General features: G+C 44.9%; 1 protein-coding gene across 1 annotated transcript; it reads left to right on the top strand.

Annotated features, from left to right (window-relative positions):
* Positions 1 to 20,508: 20,508 nt before the first annotated feature.
* Positions 20,509 to 24,985, top strand: LOC139385959 (secretogranin-2b-like). Its single transcript, XM_071131273.1, has 3 exons — positions 20,509 to 20,544; positions 21,140 to 21,282; positions 22,539 to 24,985. The coding sequence occupies exon 3, from the start codon at positions 22,551 to 22,553 to the stop codon at positions 24,636 to 24,638; it is 2,088 nt and encodes a 695-aa protein (XP_070987374.1). The 5' UTR covers positions 20,509 to 20,544; positions 21,140 to 21,282; positions 22,539 to 22,550; the 3' UTR covers positions 24,639 to 24,985.
* The last annotated feature ends 1,139 nt before the right edge of the window (positions 24,986 to 26,124 follow it).

Here is a 26,124-nt window from a genome sequence, read left to right as displayed (position 1 = left end):
TGGCATTGTGTGTAGGCCAGTGACAAAACATCTCAATTGAATCCATTTTAAATGCAGACTGTAACACAACAGGGATGTCAATACTTTCTGAAGGTACTGTATGTAATTACAAGGCTCATCTGTAAAATAGGTCTCAGCATGACTCCCTGACAAAATAAAGATCAAATAAATAAACATGTCCTTCAGGGTCAGGGAAGCATATTGCATCTGTGTGTATTTTTTATAGTATTGTTATAAACTATAAATACCAGCTTCGTTGTTGGTTGTTGGTCCTCTCCACCTCTCACCTCCCAATACTCTACCTCACCTTCTCCTCCATTGACAGAGAGAAGAGAAAGGAACCAGTGTGTTTCTGATTTTCTATACTGCTTTCTATACTGTTCACAACAAAGTACATGTTTATTTTAGTACAATGTATTTATGTTAGTGGCGTGTGTCTGAGTGTATAAGGCAAGTGATTATAACAGTGACACCTATGTGTGTCTTTCTACGTTGTGTTGTTGAATGTCGAGAGTTATCAATGTTGTTTTGGAGTTGACTTCTGTGACTTCTCAGCATGTCTTCACTGCACTGAGACCCCTGTTGCTGAGGGTAACAATGTCTCACTGTGCTATAAGGTGTAAAAAGCCAATTGAAAGCCACTTCATATCACCTGCTCCTGAGGGGGCCATCCACCAATGGAGCGACTTCCTTTGTCACCATGGATACTGCCGCTCACAAAAGCCAAGTGGCATTCTCTGCAGAGGAAGTGACAAAGAGCAAATAGATGAGAGAAGAGATTCAATACCAGCAGGTGTGACAAAGTGTACGTGAGAACTTGTGTGCATGTGTTGATGAGAGTTTGAGAAGTGTTGGATGGATGTAAGGTGATGTGTGTATGTTGATGTGCATAGGTCAGTGTGTGTGTGTGATTGCTTGTGTGCATGCATACGTGCACACACACAAACACACTGAACACCTAGTTCTGTATAATTGCAGTCATTTTTCTGCCTCGTAATCAAGCGTTTTGTCTGATCCATTGTGTAGCTAGCTGCCTGCATGACAGGGAAATACAGGCATGTTCAACATGGCACTCCATTGGAACTAATTGAATGTTGAATATACTTCTGTTAACCCAGTTCAGATAAGCCTGTTCTTGTGACACTTCCCAAATCAAACCCTGCCCAAAAGACAGGGACGGACAGACTGTCTATAGTATAGACAGAGGGGTGTATACTATAGACGGAGACAGAGAGGTGTATACTATAGACAGAGAGAGAGAGGTGTATACTATAGAGGGAGACGGAGAGAGCGGGGTGTGTACTATAGACAGAGGGGTGTATACTATAGACAGAGGGGTGTATACTATAGACAGAGGGGTGTATACTATAGACAGAGGGGTGTATACTATAGACAGAGGGGTGTATACTATAGACAGAGAGAGAGGGGTGTATACTATAGACAGAGAGAGAGGGGTGTATACTATAGACAGAGCGAGAGGTGTATACTATAGACAGAGAGAGAGAGGTGTATACTATAGAGGGAGACGGAGAGAGAGGGGTGTATACTATAGACAGAGGGGTGTATACTATAGACAGAGGGGTGTATACTATAGACAGAGGGTGTATACTATGGACAGAGAGAGGGGGGTGTATACTATAGAGGGAGATGGGGAGAGAGAGGTGTATACTATAGACAGAGCGGTGTATACTATAGAGAGAGAGGGGTGTATACTATAGACAGAGGGGTGTATACTATAGAGGGAGATGGAGAGAGAGGGGTGTATACTATATAGAGAGAGAGGTGTATACTATAGACAGAGGGGTGTATACTATAGACAGAGGGGTGTATAGTATAGACAGAGGGGTGTATACTATAGAGAGAGGGGTGTATACTATAGACAGAGGGGTGTATACTATAGAGAGAGGGGTGTATACTATAGAGAGAGGGGTGTATACTATAGAGAGGTGTATACTATAGACAGAGAGAGAGAGGTGTATACTATAGACAGAGAGAGAGAGGTGTATACTATAGACAGAGAGAGAGAGGTGTATACTATAGACAGAGAAAGAGAGGTGTATACTATAGAGAGAGAGAGGTGTATACTATAGACAAAGGGGTGTATACTATAGACAGAGGGGTGTATACTATAGACAGAGAGAGAGGGGTGTATACTATAGACAGAGAGAGAGAGGTGTATACTATAGACAGAGAGAGAGAGGTGTATACTATAGACAGAGAGAGCGAGGTGTATACTAGACAGAGGGAGAGAGGTGTATACTATAGAGAGAGAGAGGTGTATACTATAGAGAGAGAGGTGTATACTATAGACAGAGGGGTGTATACTATAGACAGAGGGGTGTATACTATAGACAGAGAGAGAGGGGTGTATACTATAGACAGAGAGAGAGAGAGGTGTATACTATAGAGGGAGACGGAGAGAGAGGAGTATACTATAGACAGAGAGAGAGGGGTGTATACTATAGACAGAGAGAGAGGGGTGTATACTATAGACAGAGAGAGAGAGGTGTATACTAGACAGAGGGAGAGAGGTGTATACTATAGAGAGAGAGAGGTGTATACTATAGAGAGAGAGAGGTGTATACTATAGACAGAGGGGTGTATACTATAGACAGAGAGAGAGGGGTGTATACTATAGACAGAGAGAGAGGGGTGTATACTATAGACAGAGAGAGAGAGGTGTATACTATAGACAGAGAGAGAGAGGTGTATACTATAGAGGGAGACGGAGAGAGAGGAGTATACATTAGACAGAGGTGTATACTATAGAGAGAGAGAGGTGTATACTATAGAGAGAGAGAGGTGTATACTATAGAGAGAGAGGCGTATACTATAGACAGAGGTGTATACTATAGAGGGAGACGGAGAGAGAGGGGTGTATACTATAGACATAGGTGTATACTATAGAGAGAGCGGTGTATACTATAGAGAGAGCGGTGTATACTATAGAGAGAGAGGTGTATACTATAGAGAGAGAGAGGTGTATACTATAGAGAGAGAGAGAGGGGTGTATACTATAGAGAGAGAGAGGTGTATACTATAGACAGAGAGAGAGGTGTATACTATAGACAGAGAGAGCGGTGTATACTATAGAGAGAGAGAGCGGTGTATACTATAGAGAGAGAGGGGGTATACTATATAGAGAGAGAGGTGTATACTATAGAGAGAGAGAGATATGTATACTATAGAGAGAGAGAGGTGTATACTATAGAGACAGAGAGGTGTATACTATAGATAGAGAGAGAGGTGTATACTATAGAGACAGAGAGGTGTATACTATAGAGACAGAGAGGTGTATACTATAGAGACAGAGAGGTGTATACTATAGATAGAGAGAGAGGTGTATACTATAGAGACAGAGAGGTGTATACTATAGATAGAGAGAGAGAGATGTATACTATAGATAGAGAGAGAGAGGTGTACTATAGATAGAGAGAGAGACAGAGAGAGAGAGAGGTGTATACTATAGAGACAGAGAGCTGTATACTATAGATAAAGAGTCATGTATTATTATGTCTTGTTCCTGTTCTTTCTCTTCACTCCGTCTCCCTCTGCTGGTCATATTAGGTTACCTTCTCTTCCTCTCCTTCCCCCAGCTGTTCCTCATCTTCTCTAACTACCTCGTTCACCCTTTTCCCACCTGTTCCCTTTTTCCCTCTGATTAGGTCTCTATTTCTCTCTCTGTTCCTGCTTCTGTCTTTGTCAGATTCTCGTTTGAGTTTCTCATGCCAGAACCAAACTATCGTCTCGTTTGCTTCACCCTTGTCCCGTCCTGTCAGAATCTGCCTGTTCATCTGATGCTACGTGTGATCAGGTACCTCTGTCCTCTACGACCCGCGCCTACCCAGAGAGACCAGCAGTCTGTCGCCGCTAACCCAGCTATTCTCCTCTGCTGCTAAGAAGGGGACTCTAACCCAGCTATTCTCCTCTGCTGCTAAGAAGGGGGACTCTTCTGTGAATATCAGAAGGACTTTATGATTCATTTGTCGCCCTCTCTGGTTGTCTATTTTGCCATTATATACATCTGAAGAGGATCTATGTCTTCCCTGTGTTTTGACATTAAAGGACTCTGTTTTTGTTAAACCGCTTTTGGGTCCTCACTCACGTGCATAACAGAAGAATCTGACCAAGAATGGACCCAGCGACTTCGGATCCTCTCCACTCAGCCGTCGAGATCCAGGGAGCGATGCTAGGCAGACACGAGCAGGAATTGTCTGCTGCTCGACATGCCGTTGAGACCCTGGCCGCCCAAGTCTCCGACCTCACAGAACAGATTCACCATCTCCGCCTCGATCCACCGGCCACTTCCAGGGCTTTCGAATCTCCGGAGCCCAGAATCAATAACCCGCCATGTTACTCTGGGGAGCCCACTGAATGCTGCTCGTTCCTCACCCAGTGTGATATTGTGTTTTCTCTACAGCCCAACACTTACTCCAGGAGCACAGCTCGTATCGCCTACGTCATATCTCTCCTTACTGGACGGGCTCGTGAGTGGGGCACGGCAATCTGGGAGGCGATGGCTGAGTGTACTAACCAGTATCAGGACTTTAAGGAGGAGATGATACGGGTTTTTGATCGTTCTGTTTTTGGGGAGGAAGCTTCCAGGGTCCTGTCTTCCCTATGTCAAGGTAATCGATCCATAACAGATTACTCTATTGAGTTTCGCACTCTTGCTGCCTCCAGTGACTGGAACGAGCCGGCTTTGCTCGCTCGTTTTCTGGAGGGTCTCCGCGCGGAGGTAAAGGATGAGATTCTCTCCCGGGAGGTTCCTTCCAGCGTGGATTCCTTGATTGAACTCGCTATTCGCATAGAGCGACGGGTTGATCTTCGTCACCGAGCTCGTGGAAAGGAGCTCGCGTTCTCCGTTGCCCCCCTCTCCGCATCACTACCATCTTCCTCCGCCGGCTCGGGTGCTGAGCCTATGCAGCTGGGGGGTATCCGCATCTCGACTAAGGAGAGGGATCGGAGAATCACCAACCGCCTCTGTCTCTATTGCGGTTCCGCTGGTCATTTTGTCACTTCATGTCCAGTAAAAGCCAGAGCTCATCAGTAAGCGGAGGGTTACTGGTGAGCGCTACTACTCTGGTCTCTCCTTCAAGATCCTGCACTACCTTGTCGGTCCATCTACGCTGGACCGGTTCGTCAGCTTCCTGCAGTGCCTTGATAGACTCTGGGGCGGAGGGCTGTTTTATGGACGAGACCTGGGCTCGGGAACATGACATTCCTCTCAGACAGTTAAGGGAGCCCACGGCCTTGTTCGCTTTGGATGGTAGTTCTCTCCCCAGGATTCAGCGTGAGACGCTACCTTTAACCCTCACTGTCTCTGGTAATCATAGCGAAACCCTTTCTTTTTAAATTTTTCGTTCACCTTTTACACCTGTTGTTTTGGGCCATCCCTGGCTAGTTTGTCATAATCCTTCTATTAATTGGTCTAGTAATTCTATCCTCTCCTGGAACGTCTCTTGTCATGTGAAATGTTTAATGTCTGCTATCCCTCCTGTTTCCTCTGTCTCTTCTTCACAGGAGGAGCCTGGTGATTTGACGGGGGTGCCGGAGGAATATCACGATCTGCGCACGGTGTTCAGTCGGTCCAGGGCCACCTCTCTTCCTCCGCACCGGTCGTATGATTCTAGTATTGATCTCCTTCCGGGAACCACTCCCCCCCGGGGTAGACTATACTCTCTGTCGGCTCCCGAACGTAAGGCTCTCGAAGATTATTTGTCTGTAGCTCTTGACGCCGGTACCATAGTCCCCTCCTCTCCCGCCGGAGCGGGGTTTTTTTTTGTTAAGAAGAAGGACGGGTCCCTGCGCCCCTGCATAGATTATCGAGGGCTGAATGACATAACAGTGAAGAATCGTTATCCGCTCCCTCTTATGTCTTCAGCCTTCGAGATCCTGCAGGGAGCCAGGTTTTTCACTAAGTTGGACCTTCGTAACGCTTACCATCTCGTGCGCATCAGGGAGGGGGACGAGTGGAAAACGGCGTTTAACACTCCGTTAGGGCACTTTGAATACCGGGTTCTTCCTTTCGGCCTCGCTAACGCTCCAGCTGTCTTTCAGGCATTAGTCAATGACGTCCTGAGAGACATGCTGAACATCTTTGTTTTCGTTTACCTTGACGATATCCTGATTTTGTCACCGTCACTCCAGATTCATGTTCAGCACGTTCGACGTGTCCTCCAGCGCCTTTTAGAGAATTGTCTTTTTGTGAAGGCTGAGAAGTGCACTTTTCATGCCTCCTCCGTCACATTTCTCGGTTCTGTTATTTCCGCTGAAGGCATTAAGATGGATCCCGCTAAGGTCCAAGCTGTCATTGATTGGCCCGTTCCTAAGTCACGCGTCGAGCTGCAGCGCTTTCTCGGCTTCGCGAATTTCTATCGTCGTTTCATCCGTAATTTCGGTCAGGTGGCAGCTCCTCTCACAGCCCTTACTTCTGTCAAGACGTGCTTTAAGTGGTCCGTTTCCGCCCAGGGAGCTTTTGATCTCCTCAAGAATCGTTTTACATCCGCACCTATCCTTGTTACACCTGACGTCTCTAGACAGTTCGTTGTCGAGGTTGACGCGTCAGAGGTGGGCGTGGGAGCCATTCTTTCTCAGCGCTCCCTCTCTGACGACAAGGTCCACCCTTGCGCGTATTTTTCTCATCGCCTGTCGCCGTCGGAACGTAACTATGATGTGGGAAACCGCGAACTGCTCGCCATCCGCTTAGCCCTAGGCGAATGGCGACAGTGGTTGGAGGGGGCGACCGTTCCTTTTGTCGTTTGGACTGACCATAGGAACCTTGAGTACATCCGTTCTGCCAAACGACTTAATGCGCGTCAGGCTCGTTGGGCGCTGTTTTTCGCTCGCTTCGAGTTCGTAATTTCTTATCGTCCGGGCTCTAAGAACACCAAGCCTGATGCTTTATCTCGTCTCTTCAGTTCTTCAGTAGCCTCCACTGACCCCGAGGGGATTCTCCCTGAGGGGCGTGTTGTCGGGTTGACTGTCTGGGGAATTGAGAGGCAGGTAAAGCAAGCACTCACTCACACTCCGTCGCCGCGCGCTTGTCCTAGGAACCTTCTTTTCGTTCCCGTTCCTACTCGTCTGGCCGTTCTTCAGTGGGCTCACTCTGCCAAGTTAGCCGGCCACCCCGGCGTTCGGGGTACGCTTGCTTCCATTCGCCAGCGTTTTTGGTGGCCCACTCGGGAGCATGACACGCGTCGTTTCGTGGCTGCTTGTTCGGTCTGCGCGCAGACTAAGTCCGGTAACTCCCCTCCTGCCAGCCGTCTCAGACCGCTTCCCATTCCCTCTCGACCGTGGTCTCACATCGCCTTAGATTTTATCACCGGACTGCCTTCGTCAGCGGGGAAGACTGTTATTCTTACGGTTGTCGATAGGTTCTCTAAGGCGGCTCATTTTATTCCCCTCGCTAAGCTCCCTTCTGCTAAAGAAACGGCACAAATCATCATCGAGAATGTTTTCAGAATTCATGGCCTTCCGTCAGACGTCGTTTCGGACAGGGGTCCGCAATTCACGTCTCAATTTTGGAGGGAGTTTTGCCGTTTGATTGGGGCTTCCGTCAGTCTCTCTTCCGGCTTTCACCCCCAGTCTAACGGTCAAGCAGAACGGGCCAATCAGACTATTGGTCGCATCTTACGCAGTCTTTCTTTTCGTAACCCTGCGTCTTGGTCAGAACAGCTCCCCTGGGCAGAATACGCCCACAACTCGCTTCCTTCGTCTGCGACCGGGCTATCTCCTTTTCAGAGTAGCCTCGGGTACCAGCCTCCGCTGTTCTCGTCTCAGTTTGCCGAGTCCAGCGTCCCCTCCGCTCAGGCTTTTGTCCAACGTTGCGAGCGCACCTGGAAGAGGGTCAGGTCTGCACTTTGCCGTTATAGGGCGCAGACTGTGAGAGCCGCTAATAAGCGTAGAACTAAGAGTCCTAGATATTGTCGCGGTCAGAGAGTTTGGCTCTCCACTCAGAACCTTCCCCTTAAGACAGCTTCTCGCAAGTTGACCCCGCGGTTCATTGGTCCGTTCCGTATTTCTCAGATCATTAATCCTGTCGCAGTGCGACTTCTTCTTCCGCGATATCTTCGTCGCGTCCACCCGGTCTTCCATGTCTCTTGTGTTAAGCCCGTTCTTCGCGCCCCCGCTCGTCTTCCCCCCCCCCCCCCCATCCTTGTCGAGGGCGCACCTATCTACAGGGTCCGTAAGATTTTGGACATGCGTCCTCGGGGCCGTGGTCATCAGTACCTAGTGGATTGGGAGGGGTACGGTCCTGAGGAAAGGAGTTGGGTTCCCTCTCGGGACGTGCTGGACCGTTCGCTGATCGATGATTTCCTCCGTTGCCGCCAGGTTTCCTCCTCGAGTGCGCCAGGAGGCGCTCGGTGAGTGGGGGGGTACTGTCATCTATTGTCATATTATGTCTTGTTCCTGTTCTTTCTCTTCACTCCGTCTCCCTCTGCTGGTCATATTAGGTTACCTTCTCTTCATCTCCTTCCCCCAGCTGTTCCTCATCTTCTCTAACTACCTCGTTCACCCTTTTCCCACCTGTTCCCTTTTTCCCTCTGATTAGGTCTCTATTTCTCTCTCTGTTCCTGCTTCTGTCTTTGTCAGATTCTCGTTTGAGTTTCTCATGCCAGAACCAAACTATCGTCTCGTTTGCTTCACCCTTGTCCCGTCCTGTCAGAATCTGCCTGTTCATCTGATGCTACGTGTGATCAGGTACCTCTGTCCTCTACGACCCGCGCCTACCCAGAGAGACCAGCAGTCTGTCGCCGCTAACCCAGCTATTCTCCTCTGCTGCTAAGAAGGGGACTCTAACCCAGCTATTCTCCTCTGCTGCTAAGAAGGGGGACTCTTCTGTGAATATCAGAAGGACTTTATGATTCATTTGTCGCCCTCTCTGCGGGTTGTCTATTTTGCCATTATATACATCTGAAGAGGATCTATGTCTTCCCTGTGTTTTGACATTAAAGGACTCTGTTTTTGTTAAACCGCTTTTGGGTCCTCACTCACGTGCATAACATAGAGAGAGAGGTGTATACTATAGAGACAGAGAGGTGTATACTATAGATAGACAGAGAGATGTATACTATAGAGAGAGAGGTGTATACTATAGAGACAGAGAGGTTTATACTATAGAGAGAGAGAGGTGTATACTATAGAGAGAGAGGTGTATACTATATAGAGAGAGAGGTGTATACTATAGAGAGAGAGGTGTATACTATAGATAGAGAGAGGTGTATACTATAGCGACAGAGAGGTTTATACTATAGAGAGAGAGAGAGGTGTATACTATAGAGAGAGAGGTGTATACTATAGATAGAGAGAGGTGTATACTATAGAGACAGAGAGGTGTATACTATAGAGAGAGAGGTTTATACTATAGATAGAGAGGTTTATACTATAGAGAGAGAGGTGTATACTATAGAGACAGAGGTGTATACTATAGAGAGAGAGGTGTATACTATAGAGACAGAGAGGTTAATACTATAGATAGAGAGAGGTGTATACTATAGAGACAGAGAGGTGTATACTATAGAGACAGAGAGGTGTATACTATAGAGACAGAGAGGTGTATACTATAGATAGAGAGAGGTGTATACTATAGAGACAGAGAGGTGTATACTATAGATAGAGAGAGAGGTGTATACTATAGAGACAGAGAGGTTAATACTATAGATAGAGAGAGGTTAATACTATAGATAGAGAGAGGTGTATACTATAGAGACAGAGAGGTGTATACTATAGATAGAGAGAGAGAGATGAAGGGACAAATGAAGAGGGGGTATCTTTCACTTTTGCCCCGTCTCGTGTCTTATAGTCGTTGGATGATATAGAGAGATGGGGGATTGGGGAAGTGGCCCTGGCTCCGGGCTGTGTGGATTCTTATGGCCCAGGAAAGGGGCAAATGTTTCTGTTGTGGGCAGTATGTCAGAGCTGCCGGGAGATTGCATCCTGGTAGACAGAAGACAATTGTCTTGTTCCTCCTGCCTAGGGAATAATAAAAGACATTACAGCGTTCCTTCAGCCTGTCTGGAAATACCTGCTTCAGAGAAGCCTCTATGGTGATACACAGTGCATTAGTTTTATTATCTGCCTTCTGCCCAAGCCAGTTTATCAAAAATATTTGTCTTTTCTGTCTGTTGTTATGGTAATAGTAGTTAAAATCACAACAAATCAGATGCAGAATGTAGATACAGTGCCTTGCGAAAGTATTCGGCCTCCTTGAACTTTGCGACCTTTTGCCACATTTCAGGCTTCAAACATAAAGAAATAAAACTGTATTTTTTTGTGAAGAATCAACAACAAGTGGGACACAATCACGAAGTGGAACGACATTTATTGGATATTTCAAACTTTTTTAACAAATCAAAAACTGAAAAATTGGGCGTGCAAAATTATTCAGCCCCTTTACTTTCAGTGCAGCAAACTCTCTCCAGAAGTTCAGTGAGGATCTCTGAATGATCCAATGTTGACCTAAATGACTAATGATGATAAATACAATCCACCTGTGTGTAATCAAGTCTCCGTATAAATGCACCTGCACTGTGATAGTCTCAGAGGTCCGTTAAAAGCGCAGAGAGCATCATGAAGAACAAGGAACACACCAGGCAGGTCCGAGATACTGTTGTGAAGAAGTTTAAAGCCGGATTTGGATACAAAAAGATTTACCAAGCTTTAAACATCCCAAGGAGCACTGTGCAAGCGATAATATTGAAATGGAAGGAGTATCAGACCACTGCAAATCTACCAAGACCTGGCCGTCCCTCTAAACTTTCAGCTCATACAAGGAGAAGACTGATCAGAGATGCAGCCAAGAGGCCCATGATCACTCTGGATGAACTGCAGAGATCTACAGCTGAGGTGGGAGACTCTGTCCATAGGACAACAATCCTTGTCCCATCGCACTCTAGTATATTGCACAAATCTCTTATGGAAGAGTGGCAAGAAGAAAGCCATTTCTTAAAGATATCCATAAAAAGTGTTGTTTAAAGTTTGCCACAAGCCACCTGGGAGACACACCAAACATGTGGAAGAAGGTGCTCTGGTCAGATGAAACCAAAATTGAACTTTTTGGCAACAATGCAAAACGTTATGTTTGGCGTAAAAGCAACACAGCTGAACACACCATCCCCACTGTCAAACATGGTGGTGGCAGCATCATGGTTTGGGCCTGCTTTTCTTCAGCAGGGACAGGGAAGATGGTTAAAATTGATGGGAAGATGGATGGAGCCAAATACAGGACCATTCTGGAAGAAAACCTGATGGAGTCTGCAAAAGACCTGAGACTGGGACGGAGATTTGTCTTCCAACAAGACAATGATCCAAAACATAACTCAAAATCTACAATGGAATGGTTCAATAATAAACATATCCAGGTGTTAGAATGGCCAAGTCAAAGTCCAGACCTGAATCCAATCGAGAATCTGTGGAATGAACTGAAAACTGCTGTTCACAAATGCTCTCCATCCAACCTTACTGAGCTCGAGCTGTTTTGCAAGGAGGAATGGGAAAAAATGTCAGTCTCTCGATGTGCAAAACTGATAGAGACATACCCCAAGCGACTTACAGCTGTAATCGCAGCAAAAGGTGGCGCTACAAAGTATTAACTTAAGGGGGCTGAATAATTTTGCACGCCCAATTTTTCAGTTTTTGATTTGTTAAAAAAGTTTGAAATATCCAATAAATGTCGTTCCACTTCATGATTGTGTCCCACTTGTTGTTGATTCTTCACAAAAAAATACAGTTTTATATCTTTATGTTTGAAGCCTGAAATGTGGCAAAAGGTCGCAAAGTTCAAGGGGGCCGAATACTTTCGCAAGGCACTGTAGATGTAGCAGAGCAAGAGGACTGAATGACGAGGGAGATCATGAGATTCTTAAACATTAAACATACCATTCTACTCTAACCTAGCCACCCACACAATATACATACTCACACACAAACACACTCACACACACTTACTCACACACACCTCAGTCCATTTCATCTGTCTGAGCGATTTATTGATTGAGACTTCCCACCACACTAAGGCCCAGTAGCTGTAGTCTGCCTATCAGTGTGTAATCTGCTGTCCTCACTCTGCTCTCTCATGCTGAAAATTCTCACTGGCCCAAAAGACAGGTCCCAGATCAGTGATCCCCCCCCCCCCCCCCCCAGGAGACAGACCAAGACGTCACACAGCCATAGGAGACAGACCAACAAGTAAGTCACCCAGCCGTGGTCTCTGAGTGGCGCAGCGGTCTAAGGCGCTGTGTCACTACAGATCCTGGTTTGATCCCAGGCTGTGCCGCAGCCAGCCACGACCGGGAGACGCATGAGGTGGCACACAATTGGCCCAGTGTTGTTCGGGTTAGGGGAGAGTTTGGTTGGCCGGGTTGTCCTTGTCCCATCGCATTCTAGTGACTTCTGTGGTGTGCCGGATGCAATGCGTGCTGACACGGTCGCCAGGTGTATGGTGTTTCCTCCAACACATTGGTGTGGCTGGCTTCTGGGTTAAGCGAGTATTGTGTCAAGAAGCAGTGCGTCTTGGCGGGGTTGTGTTTTGGAGGAAGCATGGCTCTCCCGAGTCCATATGGAAGTTGCAGCGAGACTGTAACTACCAATTGGGGAGAAAAAGGGGTAAAAAAAAAAAAGTCACCCAGCCACAGGGATTTCAGGGAAGTGTGGTGGAAAATTGCAAGATTATGTTACAATGCTTGTATTACATTATAATAGTTGTTACATTCGACAGAATAGAGTATTGTGTGTGTGTTCCACTGTGGATGGGCCTCTATGAGATAACACGGACAGAGGAGATTTACGAAGTCTTTGGGTAATAAAGCCTAAAGAGCATTCCAGATAACATGAGCTAATGGTTCTGTTCTATGCCGTACCAGGGAGAGACGGTTCCCTTTTGGAGTGAGGGGGCCAGACACTGGTCTTTACAATGAGAACTGTTGACACAGCAGGAACAGTCTGCTATGTTTTATAAATATATTTCATACAAATCTTAATCTTTGAACTGTTCCTAAGATCTGTGATTAGTCATGTATGTTGAGAGGGGTGTATCTTGGCTATAAAAGATCTTTGTACTTTTCTGTTGGGACTTCTCAACTGGTCATTAGAAATAGTGAATTGTTGAAAGTCAAAGGGCTATTGCAAAGCTCTTATTAAAAAAAATATATAGTTTGAGTATAACTCTGACTGGTGTAGGAAGTTTGTAACTCTCTCCTCATTTGGTAAAGCAGAAATATGCCACGACAGAAGCCGCATGAGAGCAGTATCCTTCTTATCATTTAACTATAGACTGGACTGATTTGACCATTTTCTACACTGTCTCACAGCCACCCAGGGAGCAGAATGTATTGTTTCGACAGTCAGTCTGCACCTCCCCAGCTGGCACATTTGGTTACGTTTTGAGAATGGAAGTGAAAATGTTAACCTGTTCTGGGAAAGCACATTTTTGGGTTGCAGGGAGGTATGCCACCAGGATGGAGCTAGCACAGCTTGTTTTTTTTACGCATACAAAGCTGTTAATTTCAGTATATTTAAACAGATGCAATTCAAAGGAAACAAGCACTCATTAAGATCAGGTGTGGTCAATTAGTGCAGTCAACACATCTGAACACACTTTATAAGATGGAGTTTTGTTGGTGCTGAGAATGGAATGTATATTTTTAATTAATTAGCATTCCTAGAAGGTTCTCTGAGCGTTACCAAAGTTTTCTTGTGGTTTTTTTATGGGAAGTTTCTTAACGTTATCTGAACAATTTGAGAAATGACTTTAAATAGAACCATGAGGAACCCTGTAGGAAATGTTATGATGAAGTACTGAAATTCCCACAGAAAAACAATGTTTGTTAGTGTTCTCTGAACTACTAAAGACCATTCCTATATCAAACCAGTTGAAGAATGTTCCAAAATTGTAATGAAAATTAAGTATAGTGACGTGGAATCCACATGAAAAATAATAATTACAAAAAAAAAGTTTTTTGTCAAGTTCCTTAAATGTGCTGAGAATGTTCCAAAGCCAAGCCACTATCCTGCACCATTCACAGAAAGTTGTTGGAAGGTTGTGTGCTAAATAACCATAGGACAACCATGCTCTCACCAAGCTCTAAGAAACAGATGGTTCTCAGAACGTTACGTGCTAGCTGGTTCAGTATAATAGCAGAAACCACATTTCATGGGAAATAATTACTTTAGGTTTCATGCTTATCTCGAAGCCTTGAGTCTTCTTGCTGTCATATCCGTCACTTATTTTTATAGAGCGATCGTCTTGGGTGTTCAGAGATGATGATTGACACTCTCTAACTGGTGCTGGTGTTTTGGGTATTATGGGTTAGGAGGGAGATAAAATCAGGTGGTTGTTTTTCACATTTCTCACATATCACCAGAAGCGCAATCAAATACACACACACACACACACACACACACACACACACACACACACACACACACACACACACACACACACACACACACACACACACACACACACACACACACACACGCAAAGATGTCTGCACACACACACACATACATTTTATAGCTCTCTTGTGCAAATCTGACCTATGAGTCATGTTGGCTGTACTTCCAGACACCCTCTCTCTCCTTCCCCCCTCCCTCTCTCTCTCTCTTCCTCTCCCCCCCAGGCCATTTCTCTCCTCTCTCAAACTCTAATATCGCTCTTTCCTTTCTCTCTCTGCTCCTCTCTCCTGTCTTTCTCCCTCTCTCTCGCTGCCTTTCTGTCCCTCCCTCCCTCCCTCTCTCTCCTTCCATCCCTCTCTCTCTGTTCTCTGGGATCAGTCGCTTTACTAGAGCAGGCAGCCGGGGCCTATGCAGCTTCCTGTCTCAATGGGCACTTAGCAATTGCTAGGTGCACGTCATGTTGAACTGTCAATTAGAGAAACCATAGATCACCACTACAGGAAGCCAGGCACACTGGGACAAAATCAAAAGGCCTAGTTCTCACAACATAACCTTTAACCTCCTCCTTACACCTTAACATGTTAGAGGTCTGGAAATAGATCTTGGTGGTCAAATAGCTGTTAGTTGTGATATCAATATTAAGCCTCTTTTGACACCTGTGGCATGAGAATGTTGGATAAGGTTGGAATGGGATCAAAAGAAACCAGTAGTGTTTGGGAGAAAAGAGAATTAAAATTCATTAGCATATACTGTAGTACAATGGTGGTTTCCTCCACTATCAGCTTGGTTTCAGTTCAGATGGGGATTGGGAGGAGGTTGAATTTCCTCCAAGTTGATTGTGGACTCAGTGTGCTGAAACGGAGCCAAGTTTCTGATGAGAAGTGTCTGCATGTGCTTCACTGGAATGAACACAGACACGCATAGTGAATGTCCCTCTACTTCCTTTGTTCCTCTTTTCTCCTCCCTGTTGTGGGTATGTGCAGTGTTAAAGTGTAAAGTGATGTTTCTTTGGGAAATTCCTATGTGACTCCTACCCCAATTACAACATGTTTGTGTCCCCGCAGCAAAGGGATGTCTCTACGAAATGCCAGCTGTGGGCGTGGAGAGATTTATTTTTATCTGAGCCACATCTTTCAGACCAACCAAGCTACCATGGGTCTCCTTCTCTGTGCCAATCACAAAGGATCTGCTAATCACAACCCCCCCCCCCCATCTCTCAAAATAAAAACATCAAAGCCCAAGGCAATGTAAGCATAACAAGCCTGGATTCAGCAAGGCCTATGTTGAAGTGCAACAAGAATCTTAAGACTCCAAGGGAAGCCACTTCTACACCCCAAACAGAATTGAGCGTGTCTTATTGAGTAACGTGGCAGAATGGATTCAGGAAAAAGGGAAGCTGTGACTGGGACTGTCAGGGACATGGGGTAAAGAAAGAGAGCGAAATTAATATATAACATGAGCCCTTTCTAGGCTGACTTACTTTTTGCTTTGTTTTATAGATTTTTCTTGACTCTTCTGGTGGTTTGTTAGCTGATTTAGGCAAAGGAGACGGGGAGGAACAGAAGAAATACATTGGAGTAATGTAAAGGAAAGATGTGGCACCACTGTAGCGTGGTTGTGATGAAGTCCTATTGTGGTCTGTTATGACAACACTGAATGGAGAAGGGGCACAGAATAGACACTACGGTAGTGTAGTAAACATCATCTGTTAGAAGACTGAGCATTACCACACATTACCCGCAAAATTATTCAGCCCCCTTAAGTTAATACTTTGTAGCGCCACCTTAACCCCACAACATGCTCTCCTTCCAGGGGCGCTGCACTGCAGCTTGTGCTTGTCTCAACTGTGTGTATGAGGTCTGCTGTTTGGTTGAGAATGGAGCAGAACACACATTTTTGTTATTCACTTTAACTAATGGACAAAGTTGTACTGTATTGTAAAGAAGTTAGCCAGAGTTGACGTGGGCCATGACTCAAACAATGATGCCTCCCTGGCCACGAGTGCATATTTCCAAAATATGTTTGCAATAAATTCTAAAAACTATGCTGGAATTCTTTTGTCCATTATTTAATTGTTTATTAAATTATATTCTTAGCTAAAAATATTACAATTTAATAGTAGTAGCCATAATTCCTAAACGGCACCATGCAAGGTTCTATATGGAACCATTTTGGTTCAGTGAAGAAGTGCCTCTAGGGTTCTGGTCAAAGAACCCTATAAAAATAAGGGCACAAGGCGACACCCAGATGCAGACATGGGGGCAGGTGGTTTGTGTCTTCATATTTATAAAACAATCCAAACGGGGTAGGCAAGAGAATGGTTGTGGACAGGCAAAATGTAAAAACCAGTTCAGAGTCCAGGAGGTACAGAGTGGCAGGCAGGCTCAAGATCAGGGCAGGCAGAAAAGTCAGGCAGGCGGGTGCAGAGTCCAGAAAACAGGCAAGGGTCAAAAACCAGGAGGACCAGCAAAAGAGAATAGAAGCAGGAGTACGGTGAAAACGCTGGTTGACTTGAAAAACATACAAGACGAACTGGCACAGAGAGACAGGAAACACAGGGATAATAAGTACACCTGGAGGGGGTGGAGACAATCACAAGACAGGTGAAACAGATCAGGGTGTGACAATAAAATGGTTCTATATACAACTTATATGAAGCAACTGATAGAACCCTTTGTGGTTCTATGCAGATTTTTTTTCTCTTCTAAGAGTATAGTGAATTTTACCTAGAGGGCTCTTTACCACCGGACACCAAAAGGACGTGTGCACCATGGTAACCAGTATAATTGTGTCTCACTGTGGATTACATGGCATTTGAACTCAGACATCTTCTGAGAAACATGCAAAACCGTTATGGATCAACATGAATGTGTTTGATGGTTAATACTACAAACAGACTGAAACGGGCTTACCAAGAACAACTTCCTAAAGGACTAATTCGAGGTAGAAAAGAGTTGGCGCACTCCACAAAAAAAAGCAGAGAACTAGATTGTTTAAAGAACATATTTGAATTGGTGGTGTTCTTCAGGGCTCTCTATTTGTAGGGGCTGAGTCACTGGCTTACTGGGGCTCTCTCATACTGTCCCTGGAGGGGGTGCGTCACCTGAGTGGGTTGATTCACTGATGTGGTCATCCTGTCTGGGTTGTGCCGTGGCGGAGATCTTTGTGGGCTATACTCAGCCTAGTCTCAGGATGGTAAGTTGGTGGTTGAAGATATCCCTCTAGTGGTGTGGGGGCTGTGCTTTGGCAAAGTGGGTGGGGTTATATCCTTCCTGTTTGGCCCTGTCCGGGGGTGTCCTCGGATGGGGCCACAGTGTCTCCTGACCCCTCCTGTCTCAGCCTCCAGTATTTATGCTGCAGTAGTTTGTGTCGGGGGGCTAGGGTCAGTTTGTTATATCTGGAGTACTTCTCCTGTCCTATTCGGTGTCCTGTGTAAATTTAAGTGTGCTCTCTCTCTTTCTCTCTCTCGGAGGACCTGAGCCCTAGGACCATGCCTCAGGACTACCTGACATGATGACTCCTTGCTGTCCCCAGTCCACCTGGCCGTGCTGCTGCTCCAGTTTAAACTGTTCTGCCTTATTATTATTCGACCATGCTGGTCATTTATGAACATTTGAACATCTTGGCCATGTTCTGTTATAATCTCTACCCGGCACAGCCAGAAGAGGACTGGCCACCCCACATAGCCTGGTTCCTCTATAGGTTTCTTCCTAGGTTTTGGCCTTTCTAGGGAGTTTTTCCTAGCCACCGTGCTTCTACACCTGCATTGCTTGCTGTTTGGGGTTTTAGGCTGGGTTTCTGTACAGCACTTTGAGATATCAGCTGATGTACGAAGGGCTATATAAATACATTTGATTTGTACCATTGCTTTGAACAATATGATGTACTACACTTCCCTCATTGTCCTCTCCATTGCAGAATCACCCTGGTCAATCCATCATACAAATGAAAAAAACATACAAACTAATGCACTTTTTTCTATATTTACTTCATCATTCTAGTTTGAAAATAATCCAACAGCAGAGGACATGTGTGTTTGTCTTTGCTTTCTCAGCACAATCTGTCTGAAAAAAAGTAATGAAAAAAGGTGTTCCTTTTTTTAGGAGGAGATGAAAACAGAAAAATAAAAAAGGGCACATTTATGTAAGAGCAGTATGTCGCGCTACAACAACACACAAATGCCTCAAATTACACATAAAGGTTAGACATGTTTTACTCCTATACATATCTACTTCTATCAGTCCAGTATTCCTGCATATTGTAAATATGGTACTGGAACTGATTAACCCCTGTATATAGTATGCTTACTTTCTCATGCTCTTACTCCTTGATTTAATCACTCATGTTTTTGATTACTGCATTGTTGGGTTTTGAGTCGGCAAGAAAGGCATTTCACTGTACGTGACATTAAAACTTCCTTGATAATAATGACACCGTTGTAATCTACCTGTAAATCCCCTCACAGTAATAAGGTAAGGCCTAGCCACATTGAGTATTAATATGGCATCCTGGGGTTCTGGAGGCTGGAGCATATTTAAATCATTTCATTAGTCTTCCCATACTCAAGTGCATCACACACACCAATATGTTTATCTGAAACAAATTGCCATTGCCATAAATGTACAGAATTCCGTGACTCATGTTCATGCCTCCCCCAACACAGACAGAGAGATACGCAGACAATGGCTGAGACAACTAGCCCATATCATACAGACACACAAAGAAGGACATGATCCACTTGTAAATTGAGTCATTGACGTCAAAGCTTTCTAGACCAATACAATTTATCCTTCTCTCTCTCTCTCTCTCTCTCTCTGGTTTCCCTCTCTTCCTTTCTCACTCTGCCTCTGCCTCCCTTTCTCCACCACTGTCTCTCTCGCTCTGCCTCCCTCTCTCCACCACTCTGCTTCTCTCGCTCTGCCTCTCTCTCTCTGCCTCTCTTTCTCTCTCTCTCTCTGCCTCTCTCCATCCACCCTGCCAGGACATTGACAGCTGGGGTTAAGGAGCAGTATCACTGTCATGATGCAGTTTCCCTATTATATGACATCATCAGGGATATTGATAATTGCTATGGCATTGGAACCAATTTGATCCATGAGATTAATTCAAATGGGATTACATAGATGTGTCAGATGTCTGTCAATTACTGAACAGAACAACAGCCTACTACATACAGATCAATGTCTATATGATGCCAAGCAAGCATTAAGATCAAATTGGCCTGAAGTTCACTGATGTTATCTTAATGAAATCAGAGAGCATCTTTAGGATACACCCAGGGCTTAGGATAAAGCAGGTTGAATAGTATCTGAGGCACTTGGAGACAGCATTTTTTTCTCTCTCTAATAGGCTGATACAATTTGATAACACATTGAACAGATGGTGGAACATATACAGATACCACTTACAAAGATGACACCAATATGTGTATGGCTGTAGTTACATTTGAGACTGCTGCTAATTGCCCGTTAGAAGAGTTTCTATTTGACCCTAAAGGCCTGTGTTATGGGAAGATGGGCTGTAGGAGGAGGGAGAGGGTGGAACAGAGGGGTAATTGGTTTCTGTTTACCCATAGCACAGCCACAACCACAAGCAATTAGCCAAGCTGCTTGAGCCTTACATCCTTTACTGCTTGGCGTGGGTGTCTGTGTTTGCACATGCGCGAGTTCATGCAGTCATTAGGGAGTTACATGAAAAGTGGAGGCATGTGCTGAATGTAAACAAAATATGGTTGGTCAGTCAAATACATCAACAGACGCATACAGTCACACTGAGACACCATCCTAATATATTGTTACAATGTCAAAATATAAGCGATATCTGAAAGCGTATCTGGAATCAGGATCCCTAGTAAACAAATCATACTACTGTACTCATCTGAGTGCCGAGTCCCCACGGAAATGTATGAATGAAAGTGACGACGTACCCCTGACCTGGGCCAGACAGGACTTGACAGGCAACCAAAATAAAAGACCAGTGGCTTACGATTGCACCGTCATAGGCAGCTCCCATAGCACACGATCTCTCTGCAGTCCTCATCACCCCGCCTCATTCTTTGGCAGATCTTGGGCGTGAGTGAGTCATCGATGGACTCTACTCTCTTTCGAGAGGGACGCCCGCAGCTCCGTTTTGTTGATGCATACATAGGTGCAAATCACTATTTACTGCGAACATGAGCAGTTATGGTACCGAGTAGAAGATGGGGGGGGGGGGGGGGGGGGGGGGGGGGGGGGGGGGGGCGCGCGATACGGGAACAGGAACTGAGCTCTACCAATGTTTTAATCAATAGATGTTGCATTTTTCCTTGACTGGGCAACATCATTATCCAAAATGCTGTGTAGCGTTTCTGTTATAGCCAACACAAATGTTTAGTTTGAAACACAAATATTGCAGCATTATTTAGCATAGGCCTACAAAATTCCTCACGTAGGCTTAAGTCCCTGGATCAAATTATTATAACTGGGCCTGTTACCTATAATTAGCCTATACTCTGTCTGGAGAACTCGTAGGCATAGTTGTATAGGTCTATCACCATATAAGTAGACATTGTGCTGTGGGCTAATTAATCACGACCTTACCGTCCAGATATTATATATATTAATTACTTAGTCATCGCTGTTGGTTAACAACCAATATAATTAGACATGATGATAACATGATCACATAAGCCTTTCCAATTGAACGTCGAGGTGAAGAGACGTGAACCAGTTCTAATTATGTTTGTGTGTTTCTTTGGATCGAGTATTGCGTATGTCGCAGTGACGCACGAGTTAGGTGGCGCCTCATATAACCGGAGGAGCTGTCCCCGGTGCTGAACACAGAGAATCCCTGCTCTTGGAGATGCTAAATTCACTCACGACTATCGATTGAAACTATTTTGCAGAGGTAAGATTTTACATAGGGCCTACATCGAAATTATTATTTGAAGAAAATTGAATTCAGTTGTACTATTTTCAGTTATTTTAATATGTTCATTTCCATTTTAAAATTCGTTTATCTTTAACCAACCTGATGCATTGCAAACAGGGCTACGCAGTGAAGAGATGCATAATCTGTTTTATAGTGTCTTAGACTAACTATTCAAGTTTATTATAGTTTCGTTTTTAGTGATTTGCTAAAGTAATTTGTAGTTTTTATTATGTAGGATAAGCAGATAATACATAGCCTAAATTAAACAACACTTTGATTTCAAAACCAATTCATCCACTAGTTGATTTATAAATAGCAGCGTTCAATATTTGTATCCAAATTAGGTTCATGATTATAAAGTTCCATTGCATTTTCTCAGTGAAAGGCTTGTGCAACACAACATTGTTTGAGTGTGCTAGAGATGTCTTGGGTGTAGGTAGTAGTGTTTCGACAGCAGCCAGCATCAGGCAAAGGGTTACCAAGACAACTGGATTGTGACTCATTCTGGAGAGCAACAATTTGAAAACTAATGAGATTTATAGGCGAGCTGAATGCCCATGCTATTACTGCTCTGCAAACAATCATTTGGGCTTTCAACAGATGCGATTTTCATTCTCTGGGTAAAAACTGCAGCTAGAGTGACAGAACCTCAATACATATCACTAAGAGTCTATAGCAATATAGCTGAAGCATCAAATGGGAATGAAAGGCAGGTCTAAAAATGAAAGATTTCAGAATTCTAATGGTCATTAGAGCTGATCATTACAAAAGCTTTTAAACTGGCCTCATCTTTAAAGAGCCAATGAAGCAGTTCTCAATATCAAATCATTCCTGACTAGCAATTAAGTACCTTACTGTGATTGTTTTCAATTAAAACTGTTATAAAATAAAATAGCTTCTTAGCAAAGAGCAATTTCTCAAGCAAGAATTTTGTTAGGACTATCAGAGTGGGAAGGGGAAAAACTTAAAATTAGCTGTTATTGGCAGAAACGTTTGGAACTCTTTCTTATTGGTCTATTAACAGATTTAGTCTGGAAATGTATATAAAACACAGAAAAATCACGATTTTGACTGCACAGCCCTTGAACATATTCTTGTTTGAAATAAATTAAGACTAAACTGAAGTGACAGGAGCAGATAAGTACATAATGGTCTGACCAGTGAAAAATCTTCATATCCTAAACCTAAAAGGTCAGCGCTGACTCTTCTCTCCCTGTTGTGTCTGTCTCCAGGCTGAAGACACCATGCCGTCACTCCCCAAGCTCTCCTCTGCAGGGATGGCCTTCCTCCTCTCCTTGCTCCATCTCCTACTCCTGGGCTCCGGCAGTGCCCAGGGGGCCTCTCTCAGAGAACACAGACTGAGGGGCAGTGAGCTGGACCCCCAGCGAGGAGACACCCCCTACCTCCCCCCCAATGCAGACATGCTCAAGGCCCTGGAGTACATTGAGAGCCTCCGCCAGCGGACCGGGGCGTCAGCCCCACAGAAGCAGGCTTCCCTCAACCTAGACTATGACACCACCAACATGGACACAGACTCAGAGAAACTCCTCTCCATGCTGAGGCTACCCTCTCCTGCCCAGACCAGTCAGAGTAATATAGGCCAAGGGCAGGACCAAGATGAGGATGATGAGGAAGGGGAGGGCAACAAGGAGAACAAGACCCATGAGTGGCTACAGGCGGTACTGAATACCCTCCAGCAGACCAAGAAGGGCCCCAAGCCATCCCCTGTGAGGCCCAGTGCAGCCCGCCATGCTCTGGGCAAAGGGCGGAGACCAGCGAAGGAGGAGGACAGCCAGGTGGGAGAGGGCGTGGCGTATCCGTGGACGCAGCGTGCTAGCCGGCCTCACAGGAAGTACCCGCTGATGTTTGAAGATGAAGAGGACGGTGAGGGGGAGGAAGAAGGCAGAGTCCAGGGCCGTGAGAGCCCCTTCAAACGCACCAATGAGAACATGGAGGGGAAGTACACGCCCCAGAACCTGGCCAATCTGCAGTCTGTGTTTGAGGAACTGGGGAGGTTAGCCAATGCCAAGGCTGGACACAAACGCCAGACTGAGGATGATGGTGATGATGACATGTTCAAGGTGAGGAACCTGGCCTATGAGGATGTGACAGGGGGAGAGGATTGGTCGCCCCTAGAGGAGCAGATGGATAAGGGGGACGAAGAGAGAGACAACAGGCAGGAGTTCGACAGAGGCTTGGAGGATGATGAAGATGATGATGATGATAATGAAGATGAGGAGATTGATGAGGTCAAGCGATCAAGTCAGCTAGGTCCAAGAGAATATGACCCAGATGACTACTACCTTCTGAAGGTGCTGGAGAAAACAGAGCAGGAGGAGCAGAAGAGAGAGCTAGAAGAAGAGGAGGAGCAGAAGAGAGAGCTAGAAGAAGAGGAGCAGAAGAGAGAGCTAGAAGAAGAGGAGGAGCAGAAGAGAGAGCTAGAAGAAGAGGAGGAGCAGAAGAGAGAGCTAGAAGAAGAGGAGGAGAGGGAAGAGAGGAGGGCAGCTCAAACTCAGTACAGTGACAAGGTAGATCCACAGGCCATTTACCAGCTCATCCAAATCTCCCAGAAACTACAAATCCCACCAGAAGACCTGATGGACATGCTGAAGAGTGGGGAGATGACAAAACAGGACAGGACACCACTGAGGACAAAGGCACAGTCTTGGACACCTAATGATCTGGCCAGGGTAGAGGACAAACTAACTCAGATCTCCTCTCACCAAAAAAATAAGATCCCTCCAGAGACATTCTTCAACAGGCTGCCTGAGACCCAAACAAGCAACATCCCGGAAGAAATAAACACAGAAGACATTCTAAAAATCCTCGGGCTGGGAAGCGTGGCAAATCAGAACGCACCTGCACTCAAGAAGCAGAAACAGCATACAAGCCCGCCATCAAGGTTTTACGCGCCAGCTGGAAAGCAGAAAAACTACATGTTCTCTGAGCCAAACGTCCCAGAGAAAGGAAAGGACGACTACGACAACACTGTCAATGAAGACGAGCTGTCGACTTATCTGGCTGCCCAGATGTTGGCACAGTATCCGCAGACAGCAAACCAAAAAAAGCGCACCTCGCAGCCTCCCTCACAAGACCATCAGCTCGTGCTGGGAACGTTCGAGCAGGCGATACAGGACTACTTTGACCAAATGGACTCAGATAAAAGCCTGCCTCAGAAAAGACAGTCAGATCCCAAGGAGGACACGGGCAATGTGTCACAAACGCAGGGCTTGGATGACGACACGCTGCTGAAAATTCTAGACTATCTGAACCCAGAGACTGAAGAGGGCGAAGATAAGGACCTTTATGCCCAAACTGTCAAAGGACTGTAGATGGTGGGGATGTAGATCCATATTATATTGTTTTGATGAGGGGGGAATCATAATAAAAGTATTTTGAAAAGTAAATACATGCAATGGAGTTTAGTCTCTTCACTAGATTTACTACAGCTCATGCTTTAATAGCCAATTTATACATTAACTTGATCTGATGTAGCTACAAGGGAGTGCCTATTGGTGGTTGTAACTGAGTGTGGCATAGTATTCAATGTTTTTGATAGGATAGCTAGAACAACACTAGTTACAATAGACCACTTTATACTAGCCGTACATCAGTGCACATCCACTTGTGTTCCTCCTCGTAAATTATATTTCGTACATGTGTTCGGTAATGTGTAATGTATGAGGTTAATAAAGCATTGACTTTATTTTTTCCTTACTGTGTAGTGTTTACTAATTGGAGCGCACAGATGGTGAACAGGCTGCAGAATATCAAATTCAAAACACCATTTGTCTCAATGTGTCAGCAATAACAATATGTAGCCTCGGCTTGTTGTTGTAAAATCTAAAAACTCTTGATCAATCAAACATCTTTGATTGACTGATAAGCTAGTAGTATGTAACAATGCAATCAATTTGGTAAATTTAAAGCTACAATAATGAGCAAATGTGAAGATGGACATTTCAGCCACACAGAATGAGATACTATTTCTATGATTTCAGCACCTTGGACAGCGCCGGTCGCAACAAACAAGACAACATCACATTTATTTTAAGTTTTTAAGGGGTGTATCAGCTTTAATATTGAGGATAGATTGTTGCTTCCATCAATGAAATTGTCTGCATCATTTCCAACACCCATACATTTTTGGGGAAAACACACAAGGTTGAAGTCGGAAGTTTACATACACCATAGCCAAATATATTTAAAACTAAGATTTTCACAATTCCTGATGTTTAATCCTAGTAAAAAGTCCCTGTCTTAGGTCAGTTAGGATCACCACTTTATTTTAAGAATGTGAAATGTCAGAATAACAGTAGAGAGAATGATTTATTTCAGCTTTTATTTCTTTCATCACATTCCCAGTGGGTCAGAAGTTTACATACACTCAATTAGTATTTGGTAGCATTGCCTTTAAATTGTTTAACTTGGGTCAAACCTTTCAGGTAGCCTTCCACAAGCTTCCCACAATAAGTTGGATGAATTTTGGACCATTCCTCCTGACAGAGCTGGTGTAACTGAGTCAGGTTTGTAGGCCTCCTTGCTCTGAACACACGCTTTTTCAGTTCTGCCCACAAATTTTCTATAGGATTGAGGTCAGGGCTTTGTGATGGCGACTCCAATACCTTGACTTTGTTGTCCTTAAGCCATTTTTCCACAACTTTGGAAGTATGCTTGGGGTCATTGTCCATTTGCAAGACCCATTTGCAACCAAGCTTTAACTTCCTGACTGATGTCTTGAGATGTTGCTTCAATATATCCACATCATTTTCCTTCCTCATGATGCCATCTATTTTGTGAAGTGCCCCAGTCCCTCCT

Source organism: Oncorhynchus clarkii, chromosome 27, assembly GCF_045791955.1.
Source record: "Oncorhynchus clarkii lewisi isolate Uvic-CL-2024 chromosome 27, UVic_Ocla_1.0, whole genome shotgun sequence".
NCBI classification, from domain to species: Eukaryota; Metazoa; Chordata; class Actinopteri; order Salmoniformes; family Salmonidae; genus Oncorhynchus; species Oncorhynchus clarkii.
Note: the sequence above shows the minus strand (reverse complement) of the source record. Positions and strands in the feature narration are given on the sequence as shown.